At 37.9% G+C, this 27,279-nt stretch overlaps 1 protein-coding gene across 1 annotated transcript; it reads right to left on the bottom strand.

The window, feature by feature from the left end:
* psmb2 (proteasome 20S subunit beta 2) lies at window positions 1–27,279 on the bottom strand. The gene is made up of 6 exons (XM_079829667.1): window positions 27,039–27,279; window positions 21,594–21,716; window positions 21,435–21,505; window positions 3,989–4,151; window positions 3,854–3,903; window positions 1–159 (listed from the first exon to the last, which is right to left on the bottom strand). The coding sequence occupies exons 1-6, from the start codon at window positions 27,127–27,129 to the stop codon at window positions 58–60; spliced, it is 600 nt and encodes a 199-aa protein (XP_079685793.1). The 5' UTR covers window positions 27,130–27,279; the 3' UTR covers window positions 1–57.

The raw sequence follows: 27,279 nt of genomic DNA, 5'->3' as shown, positions 1-27,279 counted from the left end.
TACAGGGGTCAAGGGTTTTATTAAAGGGTTTGCAGTACAAAAGAGGGCCAGAGTTGCTCATTTGGCGCCCACAGGAAGCTTCTCCATGTCGTGGATGCCGTCTTTATCGATCAGGCGGACGGTGAAGGAAGGAAGATTCAGGATGAAGCGTTTGTTGAGCTGATGGAGAGAACACACGCACACACACACACACACACACACGGTTAGCAGTGAGCTACGAGCGCTGAGGTGGTTAGCATAACACACACAGCAAATGTATGATTTCACTCTGGCGTTCAAACGTCACCAAAGCTGCATTTATTGGATTAAATATTAGGGCTGTCAAAAGATTAATCGCATCCAAAATAAAAGTTTGTGTTTACATAATATATGTGTGTGTACTCTGTTAATTATTATTTATATATAAATACACACACACACGTATATATTTAAGAAAAAAATATTTTTATATATAAAACATTTATATTATATATATATATTATAGATTATATAAATGTATATACATGCAAATATTTCTTAAATATATACATGAATGTGTGTGTATTTATATATAAATAATAATTAACAGAGTACACACACATATATTATGTAAACACAAACTTTTATTTTGGATGCGATTAATCTTTTGACAGCCCTATTAAAAATACATAATAATGTGAATATATTAGTGCTGGGAAACGATTAAAACAAATTTAATGTTTTGATATTGTAATAATTTCAGTTACTCTCCAAATGAATGCAGAAACAGTTTAAAGACAGTATATTTTAATAAATATGTGTTGTATTGTCATGTTTTTATGAATGAAGGCCAGTATCACTGATGCCTCTATGAAACATTAATGACGTTACATTACAGAATAACTTAAAGACACCAATCTCAACATTTATTAGACTTTAAAAAAACTACTTTTAATTTAAATGAACTTAAAACAATCTTTACATAACCCCATTATAATAAATGTTATTTTTACTTCCCTGTTAGACATATACAGAAATGTACTAGTTATCAAACACCTTTCTTAACTGCATAAATAATAAATGAAATATAGATGAATCATCATTAAAGCTACACTTTTCTCTGTTCCCGACGGTGCTCCTGTCCCTTTAAGATCAGTCATTTCCTCACAACTCTTTAAGTTCATTTAAGACGTTATTTAACTCATTTAAGACCCGAATATGAGAATACTCTAAATTATCTGTTGTTGTTGTTATTGTTTGTTCATGAGCAAAAGAGAACTCGATGTGAGCAGGAGACTGACGCGAGTGTGTGCGTGCGTGTGTGTGTGTGTGTGTGTGTGTGTCAATGTCCTGTCTGTGACACACACGGTTAGCATTGAGCTACGAGCACTGAGGTAGTTAGCATAACACACACAGCAAATGTATGATTTGACACGTCACCAAAGCTGCATTTATCAGGTTAATAATAGAGATGCACCGATTGCAGTTTTCTTGGCCATTTCTGCTTTTTTGTTAGTGAGATCGGCCGATACAGACTTTCTTTCTAAGAACTATAATTGACAGCATATACAAACTAAAATCCACTTTTTCTTCAAAGCTAATTTTTGTTTTAATTACAAAATAAAGTATTAAACATTACAACAGGATCTTCTCACTTAAACAACTAAAAAAAAATAAGAGTTCTGTGCCTGGAAAGAAGTAGAAATAACTGAAAATCAGTTGCTTTATGAAACAAAACGTTATAAATTGACCGTTTTCTGTTTTTTACTTGTCTTACAAAAGTCAAAAGATCCTGTGGATGAACAAACCTGAAGTGTTCAAAACTCAAATAACCGCTCATGATTGGGTCATAAATGTGGCCAGCTAGAGATGTACAGGACCAATACCATCAAACTCTTACAGTACTCTGTACCAAACCACAGCTAAATGTTTTTTATATATATTTTTTATTTATTTAACCATTTAAAAAAAATGAATTACATGTATTACGTTTCTTATTTATGATAATCATTATAAGTAAATAATACATACACATTTAAAAGCTGTATGCGGTTTACAAGTAAACATGGTTGATTATTTTTCACTTGATCTTTTTTTATAAACAATCTAGGCATAATTATTATTATTATTAGTAGAGATGTATTATTATTACAGAGACGCTGCTAAATCTACTGTACGCTACAACAGTAGCCGGATATATTTCTGTCAATTTCATTTTTTTTTAAGTGAACTTTTATTTTGACAGGTTGCCGTGAAGAGCTTTGAGTGTGTCCTCAAATGAAACTCATGAAGTGATGGTTTATGTGTTCGGCTGGTCATGAAGTTCATAGTTTTCTCCTTTTCTTTGGTCTTTCCACTGCTTATCCCCATGAGAGATGAGAGATGAGAGACGGCTGACCTGTGGCTCTGAGCTCTGGCCAGCTTTAGCCGTTTGACAGGGTTCACACTCTCATGAACACCAGATTCAAGGACTTTTTAAAGCACTTTATTTGAAATCAAGCACAATAAACACGATAAAGGTGTGTGTGTTACTGCCAATATTTAAAATACCTACTGTACCTGTGTCTATCATTACTGCAGTAACGCTAAGGCATAAACTGACAACTAAAATACCATTTCCAATGAAGAAAAAATGTCCAATTTTATAAAATCCAATGAGGAAAGAGGCTGATGTACAAGATGCAGTTTGCAGCTCTTATTCCTGTTTTTAACATTCATTTCAAACTAATTTTAGTTTTCTTAACTTTACTTTTTTCTTTACATTACCTAATTAAAACATCAAAATATAGAGATAATATTGTATACATGAATTTTCCAAATAAATGAAAAGATATGGACAAGTTAATTGTTAGCATAAAACATTATTTATTAAATCACCTGTACATGTACCTTTTAAAAATCAATTTGAAGGCTTTTAAGACCTGCATATATTATATTTAATATATATATAATCGCTGCCGTAAAAACGGCCCATTTCAAATGTTTACGTGCTTTTCTTCTTTTTATTTTTTGAGCGGTGATGAAATATTGCTCTTGTAAATACTTGCCAGCATTTCAGTAATGAAAGTCTAGATCTTTCAAATGCATCTAAATTACAGCAAAGCGCAGCCGTACGGTGGCCTGCAGGGGTCAAAAAGGATATAAACAGTGAATTTTGAAGTAATATATCCTTGAAAACTCAGAGATGTGGATTCAGACGGTAATTAAATGACCACATGACCTGGTGTTTGTCTAAAAACAGGAGGTCATTCAGCCAGGGATTTTTACACGAGTGGTGGGAGAAAAACACTGACATTCTGGATTCAGGCGATAATAAAATCACAGACTAGCCCCAGACAATGATGAGAACGCCTTATGACCCCAAGAGAAACACTGACCATCTGAATAGAGCTTTAGACAGTAGATGCGCTTACAGAACAGCAGAAATATATTGAGATATCTTCCTCCAGTAAAGCTGTTTTGCTCTGGCTTTGGCTGCGCATGAAGGCCAGTGTTTGTAATAACACACACTACTCTAACACAATGCAGATCATGCTTAACTCAAGCACTTTCCAGGACCTGTGTTTGTTTTCAAGCACTTTCCAGGCCTTGAATCCATGCGTCTGAAATTCAAGAACTTTCAAGAAGTGTGGGAACCCTGGTTTGACCTTTACTAGCTTCTTCAAACTGGGCAGTTCAACGAGCTGATGGAGTTTAAGTCTCTAATTAGGTTTGTCGTGTGTTTATTTTAACCTTACAAGTTTTACAAATCCCGTCTTCGTTCACAGTAAAAAAAACTTGATTACCGATCAGGCAAAAAATCAGCCAATTCCGATCCCTGGCCGATCAATCGATGCATCTCTAATTAAAAATACAAAATAATAATGTGACTATATAGTAAAGTGTGATCTCTCACCTCCTCTAAACACTTCTTGAGCAGCTCCACCGCCTCCTCACGGGTCAGATCTAACACCAGATCAACAGCACAAACTGCTTTAGAAACCAAAACATCAACAGTGATCAGTGTTATTGATGAAGTGTGTATAATCACCTGGTCTGTAATATCGGTCGAGGATGGAGAGTGTGAGGAAAGCTCCATATCCGTGAGCGGCGAAGGGCGCTTTGGCCAGAGCGGACAGATAGTCCATATAGTAAAGCCCCGGACCATCGGCCTCATCATATCCTGCCAGGAGCAGGTTCACATGATATGGAGTCTGAGAGTGAGAGAGTGAGAGAGAGAGAGAGAGAGAGAGGGTTTTATTTAGTGATAACAAAAGTCTGACATAAGCTAAATGATGTACAATCACATGACTACACACACCGCGTTCAGACCAGCCGTGAGACGTGATAATAAGCATCTTCTCCATGTTAATCAACATACACTTAAAGGATTAGTTCACTTTTAAATAAACTTCTGCTGATAGTTTCCTCACCCTCATGTCATCCAAGATGTCCATGTCTTTCTTTCTGCAGTCGAAAAGAAATGAAGGTTTTGGATGAAAACAGTCCAGGGTTTTTCTCCATATAATGGACTTCAATGGGCTCCAAACGGGTCAAATTACAGTTTCAGTGCAGCTTTAAACGACACCAGATGATGAATAAGGGTCTGATCTAGACAAACCATCAGCTTCTGAGAGAAACCCAGCAGTATTTATGATATTATTTTACCTCTTATCAGACGAGTGTGATCATCTCTGAGCTCAGACATAACTTCAGGAGAGTGAGGTCAAAATACGAGTGTGGTTATAGATGTATACGTAGACGCCTCATTAGCGCCTGCACGGATCAGTAGAATGAGGCATCTACTATTGATTTATCTATGACCACACTCGTATTTGACCTCACTCTCCTGAAGTTATGTCTGAGCTCAGAGATGATCACGCTCGTCTGATAAGAGGTAAAATAATATCAGAGCCCGTCTACGGAGAGCCTGCCCACTCCCTATTAAGCCCTGTTGTACAGAATTTTGGTTGTAGTACCACCAGAGTTCCACTGGGGGCGATCGCCATGAGTGCAAAATGAATGGAAGTCAATGGGGCTTGACGGCTAAATTTGTCTCTTTCACCCGATTGCCGTTGAGAAATCTCAGAAATGATTGTAGATTTTGCAAGTTCAACATGGGTTTTAGGTCGAAAGTTGAATGAACGAGTACTTATGTCCTTTTGATTTCTTACAGGTTGAGTTGTTGTTGTCCATAACACGCTAGCATTCTGCTAATGAACGCTGATTGGTCAGTGAAGGACTGATTACGACCAGAGATCCCGCTTGATGGCATCGTGTCATCTGAAGCGGGACCAGAAACAAACAAAACAAAAACTCTTCTAGCACGTGTATTTACCTGTGTCAGCTGTGTTGTCGATGCCTCGAGAGAAAAGAAAGTGCAGAGCGCGAAAGCACCAGAGCGACTGAAGGATTGCCGTTAAGCAGTATCTCTGGTCGTACATGTGTATGACGTCATTGACACTTTAAAAGACTTTTTAAAGCAAATAAGTGACTCTAAAAAATCTAACACCCAGCAATGTGTAATTTATTTGCATTTCCTTTCGAATACAACATTCAAATTACTAGATAAAAAATGATATCCTGAGAAAAGTGGATTTTTATTGGTATAGCGCCATAGACCTCCATTCATTCTGCACTCGTCCTGTGAGCGCCCTCATATGGAATCAGAGAGGAACTGCAACCAGTTCAGAAGCCGGAAGTTCAGTGAGAGTGAAACTTCTCGCCATATTAGACATTCTCTGATAATATCATAAATACTGCTGGGTTTCTCTCAGAAACTGATGGTTTGTCTAGATCAGACCCTTATTCATCATCTGGTGTCGTTTAAAGCTGCACTGAAACTGTTATTTGACCCGTTTGGAGCCCATTGAAGTCCATTATATGGAGAAAAACCACTGGACTGTTTTCATCCAAAACCTTCATTTCTTTTCGACTGCAGAAAGAAAGACATGGACATCTTGGATGACATGAGGGTGAGGAAACTATCAGCAGAAGTTTATTTAAAAGTGAACTAACCCTTTAAAGGATGAGTTCACTTCAGAATGATCATCTCCTCTCCTCATCTCATCCCAGATGTTCATGTGTTTCTTTCTTCAGTTTTTTGAGGATCATTCCAGGATTTTTCTGCTCATAATGGCCTTCAATGGGAACCAACGGCTGAAGGTCCAGATCACTGCAGTTTCAGAGGCTCTGACCAATCCCAGACGAGGAATAGAGTCTGATCTAGAGGAACCATCGGCGTATGATGTCATCACGTCAGAAAGGTCATGTGACGCAGGTGGAAGTGCCGACCCAGTGTTAAAACAACATGCAAAGACCAAATCAAACGCCCTTCACACAAATAAAGGGGAAACATCAATGTCAGAGGAGAACATGAGATGGAGTTTTTCGGCACTTCCACCTGCGTCATGTGACCTTTCCCACGTGATGACATCATACGCCGATGGTTCCTCTAGATCAGACTCTATTCCTCGTCTGGGATTGGTCAGAGGCTCTGAAGCCCTTCCTCTGAAACTGCAGTGATTTGGACCTTCAGCCGTTGGTTCCCATTGAAGGCCATTATGAGCAGAAAAATCCTCAAACTAGTGTTTCACCCCCCCTTTAAAGAGTCAGAGAAAGACGCAGAATTGTCTAAGCGCCCTCAGCTCATACTGTAATAATGTATTGGCAAATGCTCCAGTGCATGTGTGTGTGTGTGTGTGTGTGTGTGTGTGTCCGTTTGCATGTGTTTCTGCAGCGGAGACAGTTGTTGATCTCCTGTAGGCAATGGCCAATGTGTTGTAAGTTAGTCAGACTCCACTCACTGCTCAAAGCCCAGAGTTTATTCAGTGCTGGGCTCGCAAAACCTCTCATGAAATTTGATTATGATCCCTGTAGGCATAATAGGCCTAAGATAAGATGGCCAAAAAAACTAAAAAAAATATTTATTTTTGGCCAAGTTATATTGTGCTTTGTTTGTGTAATGTCTGCTGGAATGCTAAAAATGTTCAGTGATAAATAAATATTTTTAAATTGTAGTGTTGTTTATAAAAATAAAATAAAAAAGCAATTACTATTTCAGTCATTCAGTATGTGTTTTTAATAATATTAAAATGGTGTAATATTTATGAATTTGATTGTGCTTATTTAGTTTAAGTGCAGTGTGTTTGCAGAGAGACTCCGCCCACTCACTCTTCTAATTGGCTATGATTTTGGATTGATTTGTTTACGAGTGCAGAGACTCCGCCCACTCACTCTTCTAATTGGCTATGATTTTGGATTGATTTGTTTACGAGTGCAGAGACTCCGCCCACTCACTCTTCTAATTGGCTATGATTTTGGATTGATTTGTTTACGAGTGCAGAGACTCCGCCCACTCTTCTAATTGGCTGTGATTTTGGATTGATTTGTTTACGAGTGCAGAGACTCCTCCCACTCTTCTAATTGGCTGTGATTTTGGATTGATTTGTTTACGAATGCAGAGACTCCGCCCACTCTTCTAATTGGCTGTGATTTTGGATTGATTTGTTTACGAATGCAGAGACTCCGCCCCCTCTTTTAATTGGCTGTGATTTTGGATTGATTTGTTTACGAGTGCAGAGACTCCTCCCACTCTTCTAATTGGCTGTGATTTTGGATTGATTTGTTTACGAATGCAGAGACTCCGCCCACTCTTTTAATTGGCTGTGATTTTGGATTGATTTGTTTACGAGTGCAGAGACTCCGCCCACTCTTCTAATTGGCTGTGATTTTGGATTGATTTGTTTACGAGTGCAGAGAGACTCCGCCCACACTCTTCTGATTGGCTGTGATTTTGGATTGATTTGTTCACGAGTGCAGAGACTATATAATAATTTTACGATGCGACAACAATAGTTTTTGTGCGCAAAAAAAAAAAAAATCAAAATAACACCTTTATCCAGCTTGTTCTTGTCTTCCGTGTGTGCCTCCACGACGCATGCGTGAGAATATGAGCAGATCCGGCGTTCGGACACATGACCCAGAAGAGATTTGTTTACAATCAGAGGAAGACGCGCGTATCTCAGCTGTTGAATTCTACATTGATCGTGCTTTAGGTCTCGGCGTAGTTCTCAAAATCGGGCTAAAGTGTGCATTTCATGGATTCCCGAACGCCGGCGCTACGTCATATTCTCACGCATGCGTCGTGGAGACACACACGGAAGACAAGAACAATCTGGATAAAGGTGTTATTTTGATTTATTTTTGGCGCACAAACTATTGTCGTCGCATCGTAAGATTATTGTAGAGTCACTGTGGTGAGATGGACTTTGTAACGACGTTTTTAGTGCCTTTTATGGGTCTTGTGAGTGTAAATGTACTGAATGCCAATGGAGGCCTATCTGAAGCCTTTCTCAGCATCAGCTTTACACTAAAATATCTTCATTTGTGTCTGAAGATGAACGGAGGTCTGACGGGTGTCCAACCACATGAGGGTGAGGAATTAATGACAGAATTTACATTGGGTGAACTAACCCTTTAAGTTAAAAGGATAATCAGGCTTCTGAAAATGTGTTTTTCCCTTTTTTATTTGTATTTTTCAACTTATTTGTCTGCGTGTCTTTTTTGTTTTTTCATGTAAGTGGAGTGGAACTCTGTATAAACCCAATTGGGTTTCGTTCCACCTCTTGTACCATCCATGTGATATCTGTGCAGAACAAATAAAATAAAAGCCCAACAGCAGCCAAACTCGAACTTCCCCAGGAGTGGAGAGAGAGAGGGAAGGAGAGGGAAGGGAGGGGTGTGAAACAGCCGAGAACGGGGTGCGAAGGGGCGGTCTGGGGGGGGTCGTGGTGTCACCAGCAGTGTGACATCTGCAGGAAGACAGCACCCCCGCTGCCGCCAGCACCCACCCGCCTCCTCACCCGATGCCCTGGAGCTCTGCCAGCTCTCATTAAAACTTCTCCCAGTCCTCCTCTATCTCCAAACTCACTCGCTTCCGCCTCCACAGCTCTCACACTGCAGAGATATCACACACATTCGGACGGGTTCAGCGCCACCGGCGGGATTTAAAGGTGAAGTGTGCCGTTCTTACAATGATAACACTCATTTAAATGTTAAAGCTGAAGACATTTAAAGAGACTCGTCAACTTCATGCTCAACTAGTGACTGAACAACAAAGCACACTTAAAGTTAGCATGAAACGGGCTAGTCTTTGCTTTCCTAGTGGGACATAAACCAGCAGGGCCTAATAAACCCTCGCCAATCGCTAGTGAACACTGCCGGTTATGCCATTAGTGAATTGAGAACACGTGTGTATCCGTGCATTCACTCTTAAAGTGATAGCAGCCTAATATTCACAAGCCGTTTAATGTTAATAACAATAAATAAAAACTATACAGACATTAAAATCAACTATTAAACATGAAAAAAAACTAACAAAATTACTAAAACAGAATGAATAAAATAAACTGATATAAATACAATTGTATAAAAACAATAGACTTATTTTTTTTAGACTTAAAAATAACTTATTTAAATTAAAATAAAAACTTATAAAATATTAATACAATAAGTTGATAAACTATATAGACATTGAAAAACGATTAGAAATTACAAAAACCACAACAAAATTACTAAAATTCTAATAAAACGGAATATACAAATCAAAACGGATATAAAATATTAATAATAATGATTAGAAATTGATGAAAACTATATATTTATTTAAAAATAAACTTAATGACAAAAAACGTAATGACTAAAATTCATATAAAAATCAAAACCAATATAAAAGTAACAAAAATGTATTATTAAAAATGACAATTACTAAAACTTTAATTTAAATTAAAATAAAAACTGATATAAAATATTAATAAAATGAATGATAAGTTGATAAACTATAGACATTAAAAAAACTATTAGAAATTACAAAAAACACAACAAAATTACTAAGATTCTAACAAAACGGAATATACAAATCAAAACGGATATAAAATATTAATAAAAAGGAATAGAAATAGATTTTAAAAAACTATATTTATATAAAATGACAAAACGAAATGACTGAAATGTATAAATGACTATAAAAATCAAAACCAATATAAAATTAACAAATTTGTTATTAAAATGACAAACTCAACAAATTTACTAAAACGGACTAAAATTAAAGTAAAACGGAATATAAAATAAAAACTGATATAAAATATCAATATAAATTGATAAAAACTATTAAAAATGACACAATTATTAAATTTTTTTAAATAAAAACCGAATATAAAAGCATACTGATAAAATATTAAGAAAAATGTATAAGTATATAGACTTATTAAAAAACTATTTAAAATTTAAAAAACGCACAACAAAATTACTCAAACTTTAAAATTAAAACTGAACAAAATAAAAAGAGATCAAATGTTAATAAAAATGGATAAAAAAAATATTAAATAACACACAAAATTATTACAACTTTAAAATTAAAATTGAAAATAGAAACTGGTTTAAATAAAATAATAAAAATTTATAAATTATATAGACTTGTTAAAAATTACTACAATTCTAATAAAACGGAATATAAAAAATTTATAAAAATGAATAGAAATTGAAATAGAATAGAAATATGAATAGAATAATATATATATATATTATATATATATATATATATATATATATATAATTTATTTAATTAGTAAATTAATTTGATTAGTTTATTAATTTAAACTATATAGACATTAAAAAAACTATAAGAAATTACAAAACCGCACAACAAAAACTTAAAATTAAAATAAAAACAGAAACTAAGAATAAAACCTGAGATAAATGAATATAAATATAAAACTGCTGTGTTTGCAATTTCACATTAGTTGTTTATTGGTGTTTGGCGCAGCAGAAATTAAACGGCACACGTTTCATCAGCGCACACTACTCTTAAAAACAAAGGTGCGTCATTGGCATCTATAATAGAGTAACAGTGAATGTGCAAGATGGCGTCCAGCAGCTCAGCTCATCTCACCTGAGAGGCTTTAATCTGATCTGGGCCAGGGCTGCTCTCGCTGGGACGCTTGCGTTAGTAAACACCCCCCAGAGACACACCTATGCAACACACATCTCTCCCAGCAGGGCGGAGCAGTGGCGCGACTTCCCCCGAGCACCATCCACCCCTCCACCTGTCTCACACACACACACACACACTCTCTGAACAACAGAGCAGGAGATGAAAGAGCCACTGTTTCACTCGCCGCCCCAGGACTGGCATCTCCGCCCAATCTGCCGTATTAATTGTTGATCTGTAGCGGAACTGGGGAATGCCTCGCAATATGGCACCAGTAATGATGTGTGCCAGGGTTCTGGGCGGCAAGCGCGTGCCAGCGACGGCAAACTGTTGCTGGACTGACTGTGGAGAGACGGTCCAAATAAAGCAGAGACGCTCAGATCCAGCCGCTCCAGGGAGCCCCAACGGCACAGTTGTTTTTTTAGAAACCGGTCCTTGACTTCACTCTCATTTAAACGTCCCCAAGGGCTTGAGCACGGGTTAAATAATACACAAGGTTGTACTACACTCAGAAAAATATGATATGATGCTGTTCACTTTATTGAAGCAATCCATCTTGATTTTACACAATTATATCAGGTTTCTGGTTCAAATGTAATTGATTCATGTTATGTTTTCACTTTGAAATAACATGTTTCAATCAAATAACCCAATCAAACAAGACTTTCCCTTCCCATCATGCTTTGCAAAGGGGCTGAATTCAGAGAGTAAATGTTTAAATAAAGTGCTACACTGAAAAAAAAATATTATGGCCCGATTAAATTAAGCATAATTAATTTGTGCTCGTTTTAAATAATTGTAATTTAGTTTTTTTTATTTTAATTAAAAAAAAAAAGATTTGGTTCTATGGGAATTGCATGTGTTTTTGTTTAAATTGAGATCAAATAAATTGATTGTAAATAGTAGTAAATTCAACTAATCATTTTTTTCAGTGTAGTTGATGCATTTTTAACAAGATGGAGACTTTTTAATGCTTAATGTTGTGTTATGTTGGCATGTAAAAGTGTGTGTTATGTTATGTTTGTGGAGGTTATTGTGGTTAAGTGTAGAGCGTGTGCTTATGCTGAGGACCTGCTAATGACTATTAAAGTGCTTTTAATAATAAAAAACTACTACTTTGGGCATGCCATGTAACAAAACCATCTTCTGGCTAACCAATAAGATCTTGTAAATGTTGTAAAAATAGTATTTCACTAAATAAAAATAATCAATTAAACTGGATTACGTGTTTTTAATATTCATTTTAGAATCATTTTGGACAAAATTAAGAATGTTAATTTTAACTAAATGGCATTGAATTAACCTTACGTAAAAAATTGAAGTTTACTGAAGTAAACAATTTTAATTAAATTCAACCCAATTACGTGGAACCTGTTGGCATAAAGTGTGAATGTGAATAAATCTGATGTTTTGAAACGGACGGACGTTGAGATTGATGAACTTGTAGACTTCCTCTTCCCCAGAGACGCCCCTCTCCCCCCTTCGGCTCGCTCTAATTGTTTTTTGTAATCATTTTCTCCACTCTGTTATTGTGACAGGAGGCAGTTACACTCTTCCTAACAAATTAACACACACACTAGCAGACAAAAGAGCCAGGATGGCGACAAGCCCATTTTTACACAGATGGGTGCACTCTATGTTGCCCTGAGTTTAACACACACACACACACACACACACACATTTGGGGAATGTATCACACAAGCAGGATCACATTACAGAGGAGGCGCAGGTGTCGACGACCTCCGTCCCCGTGATATCACACACACACACACACACACACACTGGCATCTGTTTCTCTGCACATTTTGCACCGGTTGCACTTGGATAAACAGCAAGAGACGCATATAAAGTGTCTAAATGAATCATAAATCAGTGTAATATTCCTCCAGTGTAGATCAGCTGTACACACACACACACACTCCAGTAGATCAGCTGTGAATATACAGTAAAGTGTCATTTATTCCATCATTATTCCAGTCTTCAGTGTCACATGACCCTTCACTAGGGCTGTAACGATTTTACCACAAATAAAAATCTCCATAAATTGAACATTATACCTCAATTATAACTTTTTTGACCACCAGCCACTGTGACTTTTTACCAGGCACTTTTTTTTCCTCATTGACATTAAGCCTGTTCACGTGCTTGTCCGGATTTGTGTGTGTGTGTGTGTGTGTGTGTGTGTGTGTGTGTGTGTGTGTGTGTGTGTGTGTGTGTGTGTGTGTGTGTGTGTGTGTGTATCACCAACAATGTCACGATACGCATCACAATATGGATCAATTTGGAATTAAATTTCTTTTGAGCAGAGTTTAGTAACAGTAATATGTTTATTGAATAACCAGTGTTAGAACAGTTGTGCTAACTGAAAAACTATTTTGTTTTTGTCATTTACATTTTTTTTTAGTTAAATTAAATAATATACATTTTGGACTAAATAATAAAAAGCTTGGTTCAATATTGATTATTTTGGATATATATCAGGTACAATAGGCTACATGGCAAATTATGGAATGTAAAACAAACCTCTTAACTAATGCTGTAAACTATGGGAGTCAGTTGTACTATAATTTTAAATGTATTGAACAAACACTTAAATTACATAGTTTTATATATTTATAATATTAACTTTACAAATTACATAAAAAAAAATTGAAATATAAACATTTAAATGGTGGCTGTCATAAAAAATTGCCAGATTAATTCAAACATGCATTAAATATTGAAGAACATTAAAAATTACAATGAATATGGAATATGGTGCATATATTTAGCAAAATGCTCCTTGAGTCCCATCCTAGAGTCAATTTTTCTGGCTGACTAATGAGTTTATGGACATGTTTTTTTTTCCCCACATTTACCCTTTTTTTTGAGGTAATGGTGACGTTACATGACATTGATTTCAAGCTGTTTTACTGACGTCTTTCCGCATTTGAAACACTGATTGAGCGATTCCATGTGACATGATTCGGGTTTCGGTAAGTTGTCCTCCAGCTTTTAACACACGTCCTGATGTTCATTCATGTTTATTTCGCGCTGTAACTGGTATTAAGTATTAATGCGGAAGAGAAGATCCGTTCCCGCCCCTTCTCTAGAGTTGAGCTGCGCCAAAACGGTATTTATGTTTTTGAATTTCGTAATAAAATGGACGTAATTTGAAATCTGAGACTTTGTTTTATATCAATAGCAACGGAGCACAGAGTATTGCTATTTAATGGATGTGAGGCTGCAATGTTCCGTTCATTCATTAACTGAAAACCTGCGCTGCGTTGATTACATTCAAAAGCTCAGTTTCGATACGCGCATCGGCAGGAGTTCATGATGACGTATCGTTGTATCGATATTTTGAGCACATCCCTAGTTGTAAATAAAATTTATTCCGAAAAAAATATTCTCAACAGTGTTCAATCTTCTTTGACATATTTAAATCTGCATTTCTTTGATATTTTACCTTTTATTAAGGGCATTTTTTTCCCATAATCTTATTAAATATAGGCTATGCTTCAGCTTTCAGTTTATATTCTTAAATTTGATCTATAAATTAAATTAGAATAATAGGGCACTATAGGGCTGTGAATCTTTGGGTAGGAAGCGAATCGATTCGATTCACGATTCATAGCTTTTCGATTCGATTCAAGAACAATTTTTGACAATTCGATTCACATTAAAATTCGATTATGCATATTTTATGCATTCATAGGCTTCCCTATGAAAAAGCTCAGAGAGTGGGCAAAAAAAGCAGTAACACTTTACAATAAGGTTCATTCGTTAACATTCGTTAATTACATTAGTTAACATGAACTAATAATGAACTGCACTTTTATTTTACCTAATTTTAATTTCAACATTTAGTAATGCATTATTAAAATCTTTTTAACATTAGTTAATTATTTAATTTTAAAGCACTGAATCGCGATTCGTTCAATTCTTAGCATTTTTAATCGATTATCGGCCGAAATAAACGATTCACGACTCAAAATGCACGTTTCAAGATCGATGCATATGCATCGTCAGGATTTGAGTGAATCGTTACACCCCTAGCTGTTACCGATCAAATTATATAATTTAAAATTAAAAATTAAAAAAAAAATTATGAGATTGTTTTAAATATTTTTGAATATACAAATAAGAAAAGTTGGAAAGAGTGTTTAAACATGAAAGTAAACCACCAGTAGGTGGCGGCAGGTGACCGTTTTGATGAGTGAGTCATTGAGTCGATTCGTTCAAACGGATGATTCAACGATTCATTGAAGCGCTGAATCATTCAGTAACATTGATTTCTCCTCGAGCGCGAGCGTCAACAGCGCAACATTGTTACCGTCAGTTTATAATACATTAGGCTTTATATTATTATCCACTATCGATCGCCAATTAATGCAGAATCATTCTTGCATTTTGATGATTCCCTAGTTTGCTATTGACGTTTTAATCTGTCTAGTAAAATTCTCTTTCATTAGCCCCTTCAAAAATCCACTAGTCCCACAAACATTGTTCTTTAACTTGTAAGAATACACTTTTAAGTGCTGTCAAATTATTAGTGAAATAAATATAAGTAATAATAATTCTTATAATATACATTTTTTTTAAATCGTTTTATTCGTTGATGTCCCTATAGACCCACCGTAGCTCGTATCCGGCTGTGTTTCTGGCTGATTTAGTCGCGTTCAGGAACAGTTAAAGAACTAAGAACTTTGGGTTAGTTCACCCAAAAATGAAAATTATGTCAGTAATTACTCACCCTCATGTTGTTCCAACCATGTAAGACCTTCGTTCATCTTCGGAACATAATTTAGTATATTTTTGATGAAATCTGAGAGCTGTCTCACTCCTCCATAGGCTTTCAGAGGGACTGAAACTTGATGGCCCAGAATAGTAAGTAAAAACATCATTTAAGGAGTCCAAATGACTACAGTGGCTCTGTATTAAGTCTATCATGCGACGAAAATACTTTTTGAGCGGAAAAACAACAAAAATAACGACTTTATCACACTATTATTGTTGTTCAATTTGAGCCTCTGACGAGAGTTCGCGGGAGTGCCACGACGCATGCGCGAGAACTGAGATTAACCCTACTCCGAAAGAGTGAGCAGCCAGAAACAAGTAGTAGTAGAAGAAGAACGCCGTAATCTCAGTTCTCGCGCATGCGTCGTGGCACTCCCGCGAACTCTCGTCAGAGGCTCAAATTGAACAACAATAATAGTGTGATAGTCGTTATTTTTGTTGTTTTTCCGCTCAAAAAGTATTTTCGTCGCATGATAGACTTAATACAGAGCCACTGTAGTCATTTTGACTCCTTAAATGACGTTTTTACTTACTATTCTGGGCCATCAAGTTTCAGTCCCTCTGAAAGCCTATGGAGGAGTGAGACAGCTCTCAGATTTCATCAAAAATATACTAAATTATGTTCCGAAGATGAACGAAGGTCTTACATGGTTGGAACAACATGAGGGTGAGTAATTACTGACATAATTTTCATTTTTGGGTGAACTAACCCTTTAAGAGTATGTGTGTGTGTGTGTGTGTGTGTGTGTGTGTGTGTGTGTGTGTGTGTGTATATCAGTGCTTAAGAGTGTGTGTGTGTGTGTGTGTGTGTGATGCGCAGCTGTGTGTTTCGGTGTTTAAGAGTGTGTGTGTGATGCTCAGCTGTGTGTTTCAGTGTTTAAGAGTGTGTGTGTGTGTGTGTGTGTGTGTGTGTGTGATGCGCAGCTGTGTGTTTCAGTGTGTGTGTGTGTGTGTGTGTGTGTGTGTGTGTGTGTGTGATGCGCAGCTGTGTGTTTCGGTGTTTAAGAGTGTGTGTGTGATGCTCAGCTGTGTGTTTCAGTGTTTAAGAGTGTGTGTGTGTGTGTGTGTGTGTGTGTGTGTGTGTGTGTGTGTGTGTGTGTGTGTGTGTGTGTGTGTTGCGCAGCTGTGTTTGTGACTGATGACATCATCGCCAGCGGGAGATATAATGGGCGGAGCTCACACTAATGCACAGATCTCTCCTGAAGCGTAAGATGGCCGCCCCAGGGGGAAACACTAGTATACCTGTATTGCTCTAAAACAGCGGTTTTCAATAGGTGAGGCGCGCCTCCCCTGGGGGGCGCCCAAGAGCCACAGGGGAGGCGCGACGTGAAGAAAAAATAAAAATAAACCATATACTCGCGTCGCCTAATAGCCTATGTGTTGTAGCCATTAAATAAACGCATTTAGTTTTATATGTTAAAATATTATGTTATTTTTTTCCATCTATATGTTGATTATGAAAAGTGAACACCATGAGTAAGATAGGATGCATCGGGGACATGGAGTGGGTCAGACATGATTGACCACTTCATTAAGTTTCGTTTTGTAGAAAGACTCTTTAGTTTAAAGTGAATTTCGTTTTGTATAAATTGTATCTTAATTTTAATAAATGTTTATTCAACAAATTGCCTGGATTTAATAAATAAGAACCAAATATAGCCGCGATCAATTGCATTGCACGCGTGAACTGGAGCGCATCATAAATTCATATCTCATATCTCTAATTTTTTATTATAAATTAATCGAAACTCAGTTTATGCCTCATAGACATGAAAAATATTTAAGAAAGCTTTACATTTCTTTAAACGAAACTATTCAAAACGAAAAGAAATAGGCTAGCTAATGTTCCTCAATGTAATCCATGATGTGCATTTCTCTCTGTAGGCTAGGCGTGTTCAATACGGAGATGGCGATCTTCAACTTAATTTTTGCAGCTGACACAGACAGAAAAGACTAGTGTAGGCCTACTAATACAAATCAATGCACGAAATCGAACTTTTTTATTTTACATTTTTATTAAGCTTTAACAAAAACTGGTCGATCTCAGCTCGAATGTGGACTTGAAGCAGAGACTGGCAGAAATGCCGATCACGAGTTTCTGGTTGTCTGTGGAGAGCGAGTTCCCTCAGATCTCCACTAAGGCTATGCAAGTCCTAATCCCCTTCACCTCCACTTGTGTGAGTGTGGGTTTTCCGCACTGACCATGATTAAAAATAAATACAGAAGGCTGCAGGTGGAGGACGACCTGCGTTTATTTCTCTCTGCAGTGCAGCCCCGCATCGAACACCTCTGCGCGTCAAAACTGCATTGAAGGCATGTTATCAGATCAAAAAGATTTGCATTACAATTTTTTTTCAGCCACATACAAGATTTGTATGTGGCTAAAATTATTTAATATCATATTCAGATTTAAACAATAAACAAAATGCACCATTCATGTAATTTGCACGTGTCATTCACGTCATTTGAATTTTAATTTTGAACTTTGAATAACCGCATAACGGCAACCTCATTGTTCCCACTGATATGGGCGGTTATTCAAAGTTCAAAATTAAAATTCAAATGACGTGAATGACACGTGCAAATTACATGAATGGTGCATTTTGTTTATTGTTTAAATCTGAATATGATATTAAATAATTTTAGCCACATACAAATCTTGTATGTGGCTGAAAAAAAATTGTAATGCATATCTTTTTGATCTGATAACATGCCTTCAATGCAGTTTACTGTTATGTGTTATGCGCTCTGTGAACAAAAAGCGTTGTCGTTCATTGATCAGAGAGCTGTCCATTGTGCTGATTTTTTTTCGAGATGATGTGCATTAAAATGTGCGCTTAAAGAGATAGTTCACTTTAAAATGAAAATTCTGTCATCATATACTCACCCTCAATTTGTTTCAAGCCTGTATGAATTTCTTTCTTCTGCTAAACACAAAGCAAGATATTTTGAAGAATGTCAGTAACCAAACAGTTAACTGGTCCCATTGACCTCCATAGTATATATATTTTTTCTTACTATGGAAGTCAATGGGACCAGTTAACTGTTTGGTTACTGACATTCTTCAAAATATCTTGCTTTGTGTTTAGCAGAAGAAAGAAATTCATACAGGCTTGAAACAAATTGAGGGTGAGTATATGATGACAGAATTTTCATTTTAAAGGGGCTATATGCGTTTTTCTGAAATTTAAACTCGCAACTGACACCTGTGGCCAAAAAACAGAACTGCTCTTATTTTCTGCTCGCTCTCGCAGCGGTGGTGACGTCACATCCGCAGACAGCGCGGGAAAAAACGACCTGCCAGAAAATAGGAAAAATAGGATACAGGCTTATAGGTGCACCCACTGTGAGCGGACAAGGTGTCAGTATGCTCATCAGGAGATGTTTGAGTCATAAATGGTAAAATAAAAAGGCTATTGTTACGTTTATTTTGGGGAAAAAGTTGCATATAGCCCCTTTAAAGTGAACTATCCCTTTAAGACCCAGACACAAGTTTCACACTTGTGACATTCACATGTTAAGCATGTTTTGTTGACTTATGGTTAGGCCTACTGATATTCTGTGATTTTTAAAAGTAGCCTCAAATAGGCCTGCATAAAGTTGGAAGTTATTTGCTGTTGCAAAGATTTATGAATGCACTTCTTAAAAAAAAAAAAGGAAATAAAATACAATATGAAAAATTATTTACATTTTATTAGTTGTTATTGAAACTCATCATTGCCAGGAACACACAGAAGATGGCATTTACTGCCGAGGCGTGTGTGGGTTAGAGCAGGCGGACAGGATTTTGGGGAAGGGGGGCTCGGCTGTCCTTACCTACTCTAAGGGGAGGCTCACATTCACCCAATTTGAAAACCCCTGCTCTAAAAACATACTCAAGCACAATGCTGATGCATTTTAATCGATAAACTATCTTTGATCTGATTGGTTGAAGAACCATCCATATTATTCATATGATTTTCTTAAAGGATTAGTTCACTTTTAAGTAAACTTTTTTCTCCATATAATGGACTTCAAAGGGCTTTAAACGACACCAGATGATGAATAAGGGTCTGATCTAGACAAACCATCAGCTTCTGAGAGAAACCCAGCAGTATTTATGATATTATTTTACCTCTTATCAGACGAGTGTGATCATCTCTGAGCTCAGACATAACTTCAGGAGAGTGAGGTCACATTAGATCGTGGTTATAGATATATCGATAGTAGATGCCTCATTCTACTGATCCGTGCAGGCGCTAATGAGGCATCTACGTATACATCTAGAACCACGCTCGTATTTGACCTCACTCTCCGGAAGTTATGTCTGAGCTCAGAGACGATCACACTCGTCTGATAAGAGGTAAAATAATATCATAAATACTGCTGGGTTTCTCTCAGAAACTGATGGTTTGTCTAGATCAGACCCTTATTCATCATCTGGTGTCGTTTAAAGCTGCACTGAAACTGTCATTTGACCCGTTTGGAGCCCATTGAAGTCCATTATATGGAGAAAAACCCTGGACTGTTTTCATCCAAAACCTTCATTTCTTTTCGACTGCAGAAAGAAAGACATGGACATCTTGGATGACATGAGGGTGAGGAAACTATCAGCAGAAGTTTATTTAAAAGTGAACTAATCCTTTAAGGGGGGGGGGGGGGGTCATTGCAGGGGGGGTTGAATTCAGATCTTATTATCTTCTATGTAACAAATGCAAAAGTGAGAAAGCTGATGTTCTAATCTTTCAAACGATCCCATACACGTTATAGTTATAGTAGTTTTGTGCTGCACAACTTATAGATTACTGAATGTGATTCTGATGATGTAATAGATTATTGAATGTGATTCTGATGATGTAATAGATTATTGAATGTGATTCTGATGATGTAATAGATTACTGAATGTGATTCTGATGATGTAATAGATTACTGAATGTGATTCTGATGATGTAATAGATTACTGAATGTGATTCTGATGATGTAATAGATTACTTACTGAATGTGATTCTGATGATGTAATAGATTACTTACTGAATGTGATTCTGATGATGTAATAGATTACTGAATGTGATTCTGATGATGTAATAGATTACTGAATGTGATTCTGATGATGTAATAGATTACTGAATGTGATTCTGATGATGTAATAGATTACTTACTGAATGTGATTCTGATGATGTAATAGATTACTTACTGAATGTGATTCTGATGATGTAATAGATTACTTACTGAATGTGATTCTGATGATGTAATAGATTACTGAATATGATTCTGATGATGTAATAGATTACTGAATATGATTCTGATGATGTAATAGATTACTGAATATGATTCTGATGATGTAATAGATTACTGAATATGATTCTGATGATGTAATAGATTACTGAATGTGATTCTGATGATGTAATAGATTACTGAATGTGATTCTGATGATGTAATAGATTACTGAATGTGATTCTGATGATGTAATAGATTACTGAATGTGATTCTGATGATGTAATAGATTACTGAATGTGATTCTGATGATGTAATAGATTACTGAATATGATTCTGATGATGTAATAGATTACTGAATGTGATTCTGATGATGTAATAGATTACTGAATGTGATTCTGATGATGTAATAGATTGTTGAATATGATTCTGATGATGTAATAGATTACTGAATGTGATTCTGATGATGTAATAGATTGTTGAATATGATTCTGATGATGTAATATTGAGGTTTGGGCAGATGTTAGAGACTCACCCGACTCCGCAGATAGTCCGCCAGGTTCTTCCTCGTGAAGTTCGCGGCCGCGGCCGGGCTGAGCTCATATCCTGAGGAAAGAGGAGGACCATCAGAACACACACACACACACGCACACACACACACACACACAAGCCTCTAGAGGAGGAATGAACGCACCATTCCTCATCTTGTAGAGCTGGACGTTCTTCTGGATGTACTCCGCGAACTGCACGGTGTCTCCGGCCTCACCCACACACAGCAGGAGGATCTTCTCACTCAGCTTGAACATCTTGTCATAATCTGGAATCATAACCACACACACACACACACACACAATTCACTGGGTCACACTCTGACAGTCAGAACTCATGAGATGTGCTCCAGCTCTGAGCTGCACATCTGCTCTGGAATATCAGACACAACGGCAGAATGGCCAGATAAAAGATTGTGATTATTACCTTTCTATTATAAGTATATTATGGTAATATATAGTACATTAAGTATATACTTTATTATTATTACAGGTGTGTGTGTGTGTGTGTGTGTGTGTGTGTGTGTGTGTGTGTGTGTGTGTGTGTGTGTGTGTGTGTGTGTGTGAGAGAGAGAGAGAAAGTATATACACACAGAGTAGGTGTGTGTGCGTGTGTGAGAGAGAGTACACACAGTAGGTATGTGTGTGTGTGTGTGTGTGTGTGTGTGTGTGTGTGTGTGTGTGTGTGTGTGTGTGTGTGTGTGTGTGTGTGTGTGTGTGTGTGTGTGTGTGTGTGAGAGACAGTATATACACAGTAGGTATGGTGCGCGTGTGTGTGTATATGCATACACATACAGTAGGTGTGTGTGTGTGTGTGTGTGTGTGTGTGTGTGTGTGTGTGTGAGAGTATATACACACATACAGTAGGTATGGTGTGCGCGTGTGTGTGTATATGCATACACATAAAGTAGGTGTGTGTGTGTGTGCTGTGTGTGTGTGTGTGTGTGAGAGTATATACACACATACAGTAGGTATGGTGTGCGCGTGTGTGTGTATATGCATACACATAAAGTAGGTGTGTGTGTGTGTATATATACACACATACAGTAGGTATGGTGTGCGTGTGTGTGTGTATATGCATACACATAAAGTAGGTGTGTGTGTGTGTGCTGTGTGTGTGTGTGTGTGTGTGAGAGAGAGTATACACACAGTAGGTACGGTGTGTGTGTGTGTGTGTGTGTGTGTGTATATATACACACATACAGTAGGTATGGTGTGCGCGTGTGTGTGTGTATATGCATACACATAAAGTAGGTGTGTGTGTGTGTGTGTGTGTGTGTGTGTGTGTGTTAGGGATGGAACGATTACCGGTTTCTCGATAAACCACGATAAAATTTAGTGACGGTTAGTAATATCGTTTAAAATTGTATTATCATTAAAACCGTGTGTGATTATCACGATTGTGAAAACTCGCGGTAAATCCTGTCCAGTTTGGCAGCGCACCGCTGTTTTCTGAATGAGGAGAAATGGCAGAAGGCAGTGACAGCACTCTGGGGATTGTTCAGCCTCTAAATGGACCAAATCTGAGGTGTGCTCATATTTTGGCTTTTACAAAAGTCCTGAGGGAAACTTAAAGCTACACTGTGTAACTTTTTTAGTTTGTTCTTAGCTAAAAACACTTAGTTCTTTCAAAAATATATAAAAATATATGTGCTCATTAATGTATATTTACTTCTTTCAAGTAATAAAGTATTCTCGTAAGTTTATAATATGCCATTGTAAACACATACGGGTGAGGGTTTGAATGCGGGTCGCCATGTTGATCCTCCATCTTGAAAGTACATTAGCCAAAGAGGGACATTCCCGTAAATTCAAGCTTGGCCTTTGGCATTTTAACACTCGATGGTCGAATGTGGACGAGGTGGAACTGGAAGCCATGTTAATCTTGGACTAAATCGGCCACCGTAGGAGTTAAAACCAAATCGGAATCGAGAGGAAGAGAAACTAATATTCACTGGATGGTCATATACCTTTTCACCACTAGATGGGGGAAAATATCACACAGTGTAGCTTTAATGGAAGATGGTCACCCTGTCTGCAGAACATGCCAGAAGAAAGTCTCTGTAATGGGGAAACACTTCAAAACTACGAACGCAAGGCAAGTGGACTTTGACCTCAATACCAAAACTACGTCTGGGAAATAATAACGTGAAGCGAACGAACAAATTCAGACAAGACTAGGGTGACATTTAAGGGATAATAATCAGGGCTCGACATTAACAACCGCCATTTGCTGGTGTAACGTTATATTTCGGCTGCACACTAGTCACTCTGGCTGTTGAACTTATTATAGTCTTCTCCAAAGCCGTCTGTTATAATCGCGTGTCGCATTATAACCACTCACACGTGTTTATATTGAGTTTATGAATGCAAGGTCTCATAATCAGAGGCGTTCAGCCGGAGTTTTGTTCAGAGCGCGCGCGGCTGTCACTCGCTGAAATCTGCTCTCAAAACACAGATAAACGTGCGATGTACGCAAGAGATTCACTCATCATACAGAGGTTGACCGTTTCTGTTCTATTTCAGCAGCGAAAATAGTTTCAAACAAACACAGCAGAGCCACAGCATCTGATATGACTGGCACAACGCTGGCGAATTTAGGGACCGTCTCTAAAGTTACACACAACTTTGGTAACGTTATACAGGTTTCAAACTTCAATAGCATTTGAAGAGAATGACAGTCATAAAACTGACTGTAAAGTGATCATCTAGGTGTCAGGTATGATGCACATATTTTGATATTTAATAAAATAAACTGTCAAATCATATGGAAATATGGATGTGCGTTATTTAACTAGGATACTGTTTGGGCTCTTACACAAAAATATGCTAGATTTAAATGCATCATTGCTGAACACTGATGAGAATATTGCTTGAGAATATATTTACAGAGATAATATTTACAACAAATTATTCTTTATGCGTTGCTATTGACGACGGCCATTTGGGAAGGAAATCCCACAGAATCTAGCTTAAAAAAGTGCTTAGAGCTGCTTTAGTTATTTGTTGTTCGTTGAATTTCAAATATAAAACTTGTTGAAATGTTTTAAGTGTGTGCATCTGGGCTGCATTTCCCGAAACCTTCTTAACACTACGTCGTTCTTAAGTTATACCTTAAGGTTTACCTTAACGTTAATACGTGTTTCCCGAAACCATCTTAGATAAGAATACCTTCTGTAAGTATTACTTTCGTAAGGTTGGTCTGGACCACTCTTAGCTATACCTTATCACTATTGACAGTTCATTCCACTAGTGCCCACCACTGTGCAAAAAGCTTCTTTACATGTCAGTCTATACGAATATAATTCTGAAGTTGTAATATACACCCAATGTTCAATCAGGCTATTTTTTTTTTAATGAAAGGATTACAATTGTCATTACACTAATGGTTGTTAGATTTTTAATTATATTATCCAAAGGTACATCAGCTGGCAAACCATTAGACAGGAAAAGCTTAGGAGCCTATTTAAAGGGAATGATTGTGGAGGGGAGTTTGGTCAAACTATGGCAGCGAGACAGCGAATAGTTGTGCTAAATCAAAGACGGCGCCGTCCGCGGAGCCATTTAGTGTATATGCACTATTTCATACGAGAAAACTTTAGTCCCCTGGCTACCATGTCAGAAGCCGCTATTCAAAATAAAATTTTGACGACAGCAAATTGAGCAGCTTTTAGATCTTGTTGGTCCAACTTTGTCGAGACAAACTGGACGGAGCTCCTCTCAGCCCTGAAATCCAGCTGCTGGCGGCTCTCCGTTTTTATGCCTGGGGCTTTTCTGGAGGTGGTTGGGGATGGATATGGGCTGAGTAACACCTCGGGGTGGCGGTGCGTTCATTCAGTAACAGAAATTAGCTATTTACACAATAATGTAATGCTGGGCAATCATCCCTGATTGTGGAGTAAATTAACACACTATGGAAAATATATTGTAATAATAGGCTATAAATGTCAGTTAAGGCCCGGGTATACTTCGGCCGTCCGCGTTCGTGCACCGCCCGCATGACGTAATTTTCGTCACTCGGAGGGCTCGCGGACGGTCCGCGTGCAACAGCGCATGCGCCAGCAGTACAGAAGAGTCCACTAGGTGGCAATAAACACAGTATTGAGCACAGTGTTCAGCCGTCGAAGAAGAGTGTGCAAAGACCAGTTTAAAAACAACACGCTTGGGGAAAAAAAGAGAGAATTTTTGATTCTTCAGTGTTTCTTCCAAACTATGTTGCAATGGTGGATGCACTACAGTTCTTCTCCGATCATGCCCAGCGAATGTCCCGTTGATGACAGGACTCAGTGCTGCCCTCCGATGTCTGGTAGAGCATAGACACTTTTTTACTGCGCATGTGTCGAACGCGATCCTCCGCGCGCATCCGTTGTGTAGTATACTTTGAAAGACGCGCGGACAGGGCTGCGCGCGTGACGCGTCCGGGTGCGGTAAGTGAAGTATACCCGGGCCTTAAGTGTATCGGGTTGACGCATGATGCGGTTGAGTATGAAATTGCTGGTTCGCGTACTCATGTCAGAATTATATAAAATTTAGTTTGCAAGTTCAACTATTTCTGAAGTGCTTGTTTTATTTTTCGCATAAAGCAGTGAAACAGCCCCTGCATAGAGTAAACAATCGATTCTTGAGCCATCGATATAAGCCACTTCAGCACCGCCGCCACGGACAGCACCTGCTAACGTCGCACTTAAGAAGGTTTACCTTAAGCAACCTCCTAAGGTATAGTTCGAGGAACACACCTGGAAATGGTAAACCTTTAGTTAAGTTATACCTTTAGAGTCTTCGTAGCGCGCTAAGAGACAACGTTATCGGGAAATGCAGCCCTGTTCTTTTTGAATAGTTTCATCTCATTTGAACAAAACCGTGATAATATTGATAACCGTGATAATTTGGGTCACTATAATCATGATGTGAAATTTCCATACCGTTTCATCCCTATGTATATTATGGTAATATATAGTACATTAAGTATATACTATAGTATTTATTACAGGTGTGTGAGTGTGTGTAAGAGAGTGTGTGTGTGAGAGAGAGTTATACACACAGAGTAGGTATGGTGTGTGTGAGTATGTGTGTGAGAGAGAGTTTATACACACAGAGTGTGTGTGTGTGTGTGTACACACTCGCGGCTCATACTTTCACTTTCTCCTGTGAATCGCAAACTCATCCTCTCACACTCGAGGACGATCACTCTCGCTCTCTCTCACACGCACACACACACACACACACACACACACACACACACACACACACACACACACACACACACACACACACACACACACACACACACACACACACACGCTAGAGTCTGAGTGGAGTTTAACACACCCAGAGCCCCAAATCTGAATATATGAACATGCAAATCAGTTCAGACTGAGAGTTAGCACAGGGACGCTAACGCTAGCTCGGCTAATCGCCACACACACTAAAGTGCTGACATCATTCAGAATCAGACAGAAGTGTATAAACAGTGCCGTGTGGTTCATCAGTGTGCTCTGCGACATGTGTATTGGTCAGAGTAACTTTATCTGTGTTTGTGCTCTAGCTGTGTGTCCGGTTAGCTAGCCGCTAACATGCTAACACACACTCACCGTGCTTCATCTGGATTATACTGCTCGCCGCCACATTATCCGCCGCCACCAGCACAAAGTCCGGCCCCTGGATCCCGATCAAGTACTCCATATCACCGACTGAGGGTCACGAAGTCACAGAAACACACTCTGGTCAGCGGAAGACGAGCAGCTCTGTCAGATATTACACAGCAAAAGCTCAATGAGTTCCTCAGCGGCGCGCACTCTAGACGTCATCACGGCGTGCGCGCTCCTGTCACGT

This window comes from Gobio gobio (genome assembly GCF_949357685.1).
Source record: "Gobio gobio genome assembly, chromosome: 11".
In the NCBI taxonomy this organism is placed as follows: Eukaryota; Metazoa; Chordata; class Actinopteri; order Cypriniformes; family Gobionidae; genus Gobio; species Gobio gobio.
The sequence above is the reverse complement of the archived record's forward strand: the minus strand, read 5'-3'. Positions and strand labels throughout refer to the sequence as shown.

What these genes read in the sequence shown, in the direction of transcription:
- psmb2 (XM_079829667.1), bottom strand. Translation starts at nt 27,129, where the DNA reads ATGGAGTACTTGATCGGGATCCAGGGGCCGGACTTTGTGCTGGTGGCG. An exon ending in TATAATCCAGATGAAGCACG is followed by an intron (nt 21,717 to 27,038) that starts GTGAGTGTGTGT and finishes TTATGATTCCAG; the next exon opens with ATTATGACAAGATGTTCAAG. An exon ending in CGGACTATCTGCGGAGTCGG is followed by an intron (nt 4,152 to 21,434) that starts GTGAGTCTCTAA and finishes TCTCACTCTCAG; the next exon opens with ACTCCATATCATGTGAACCT.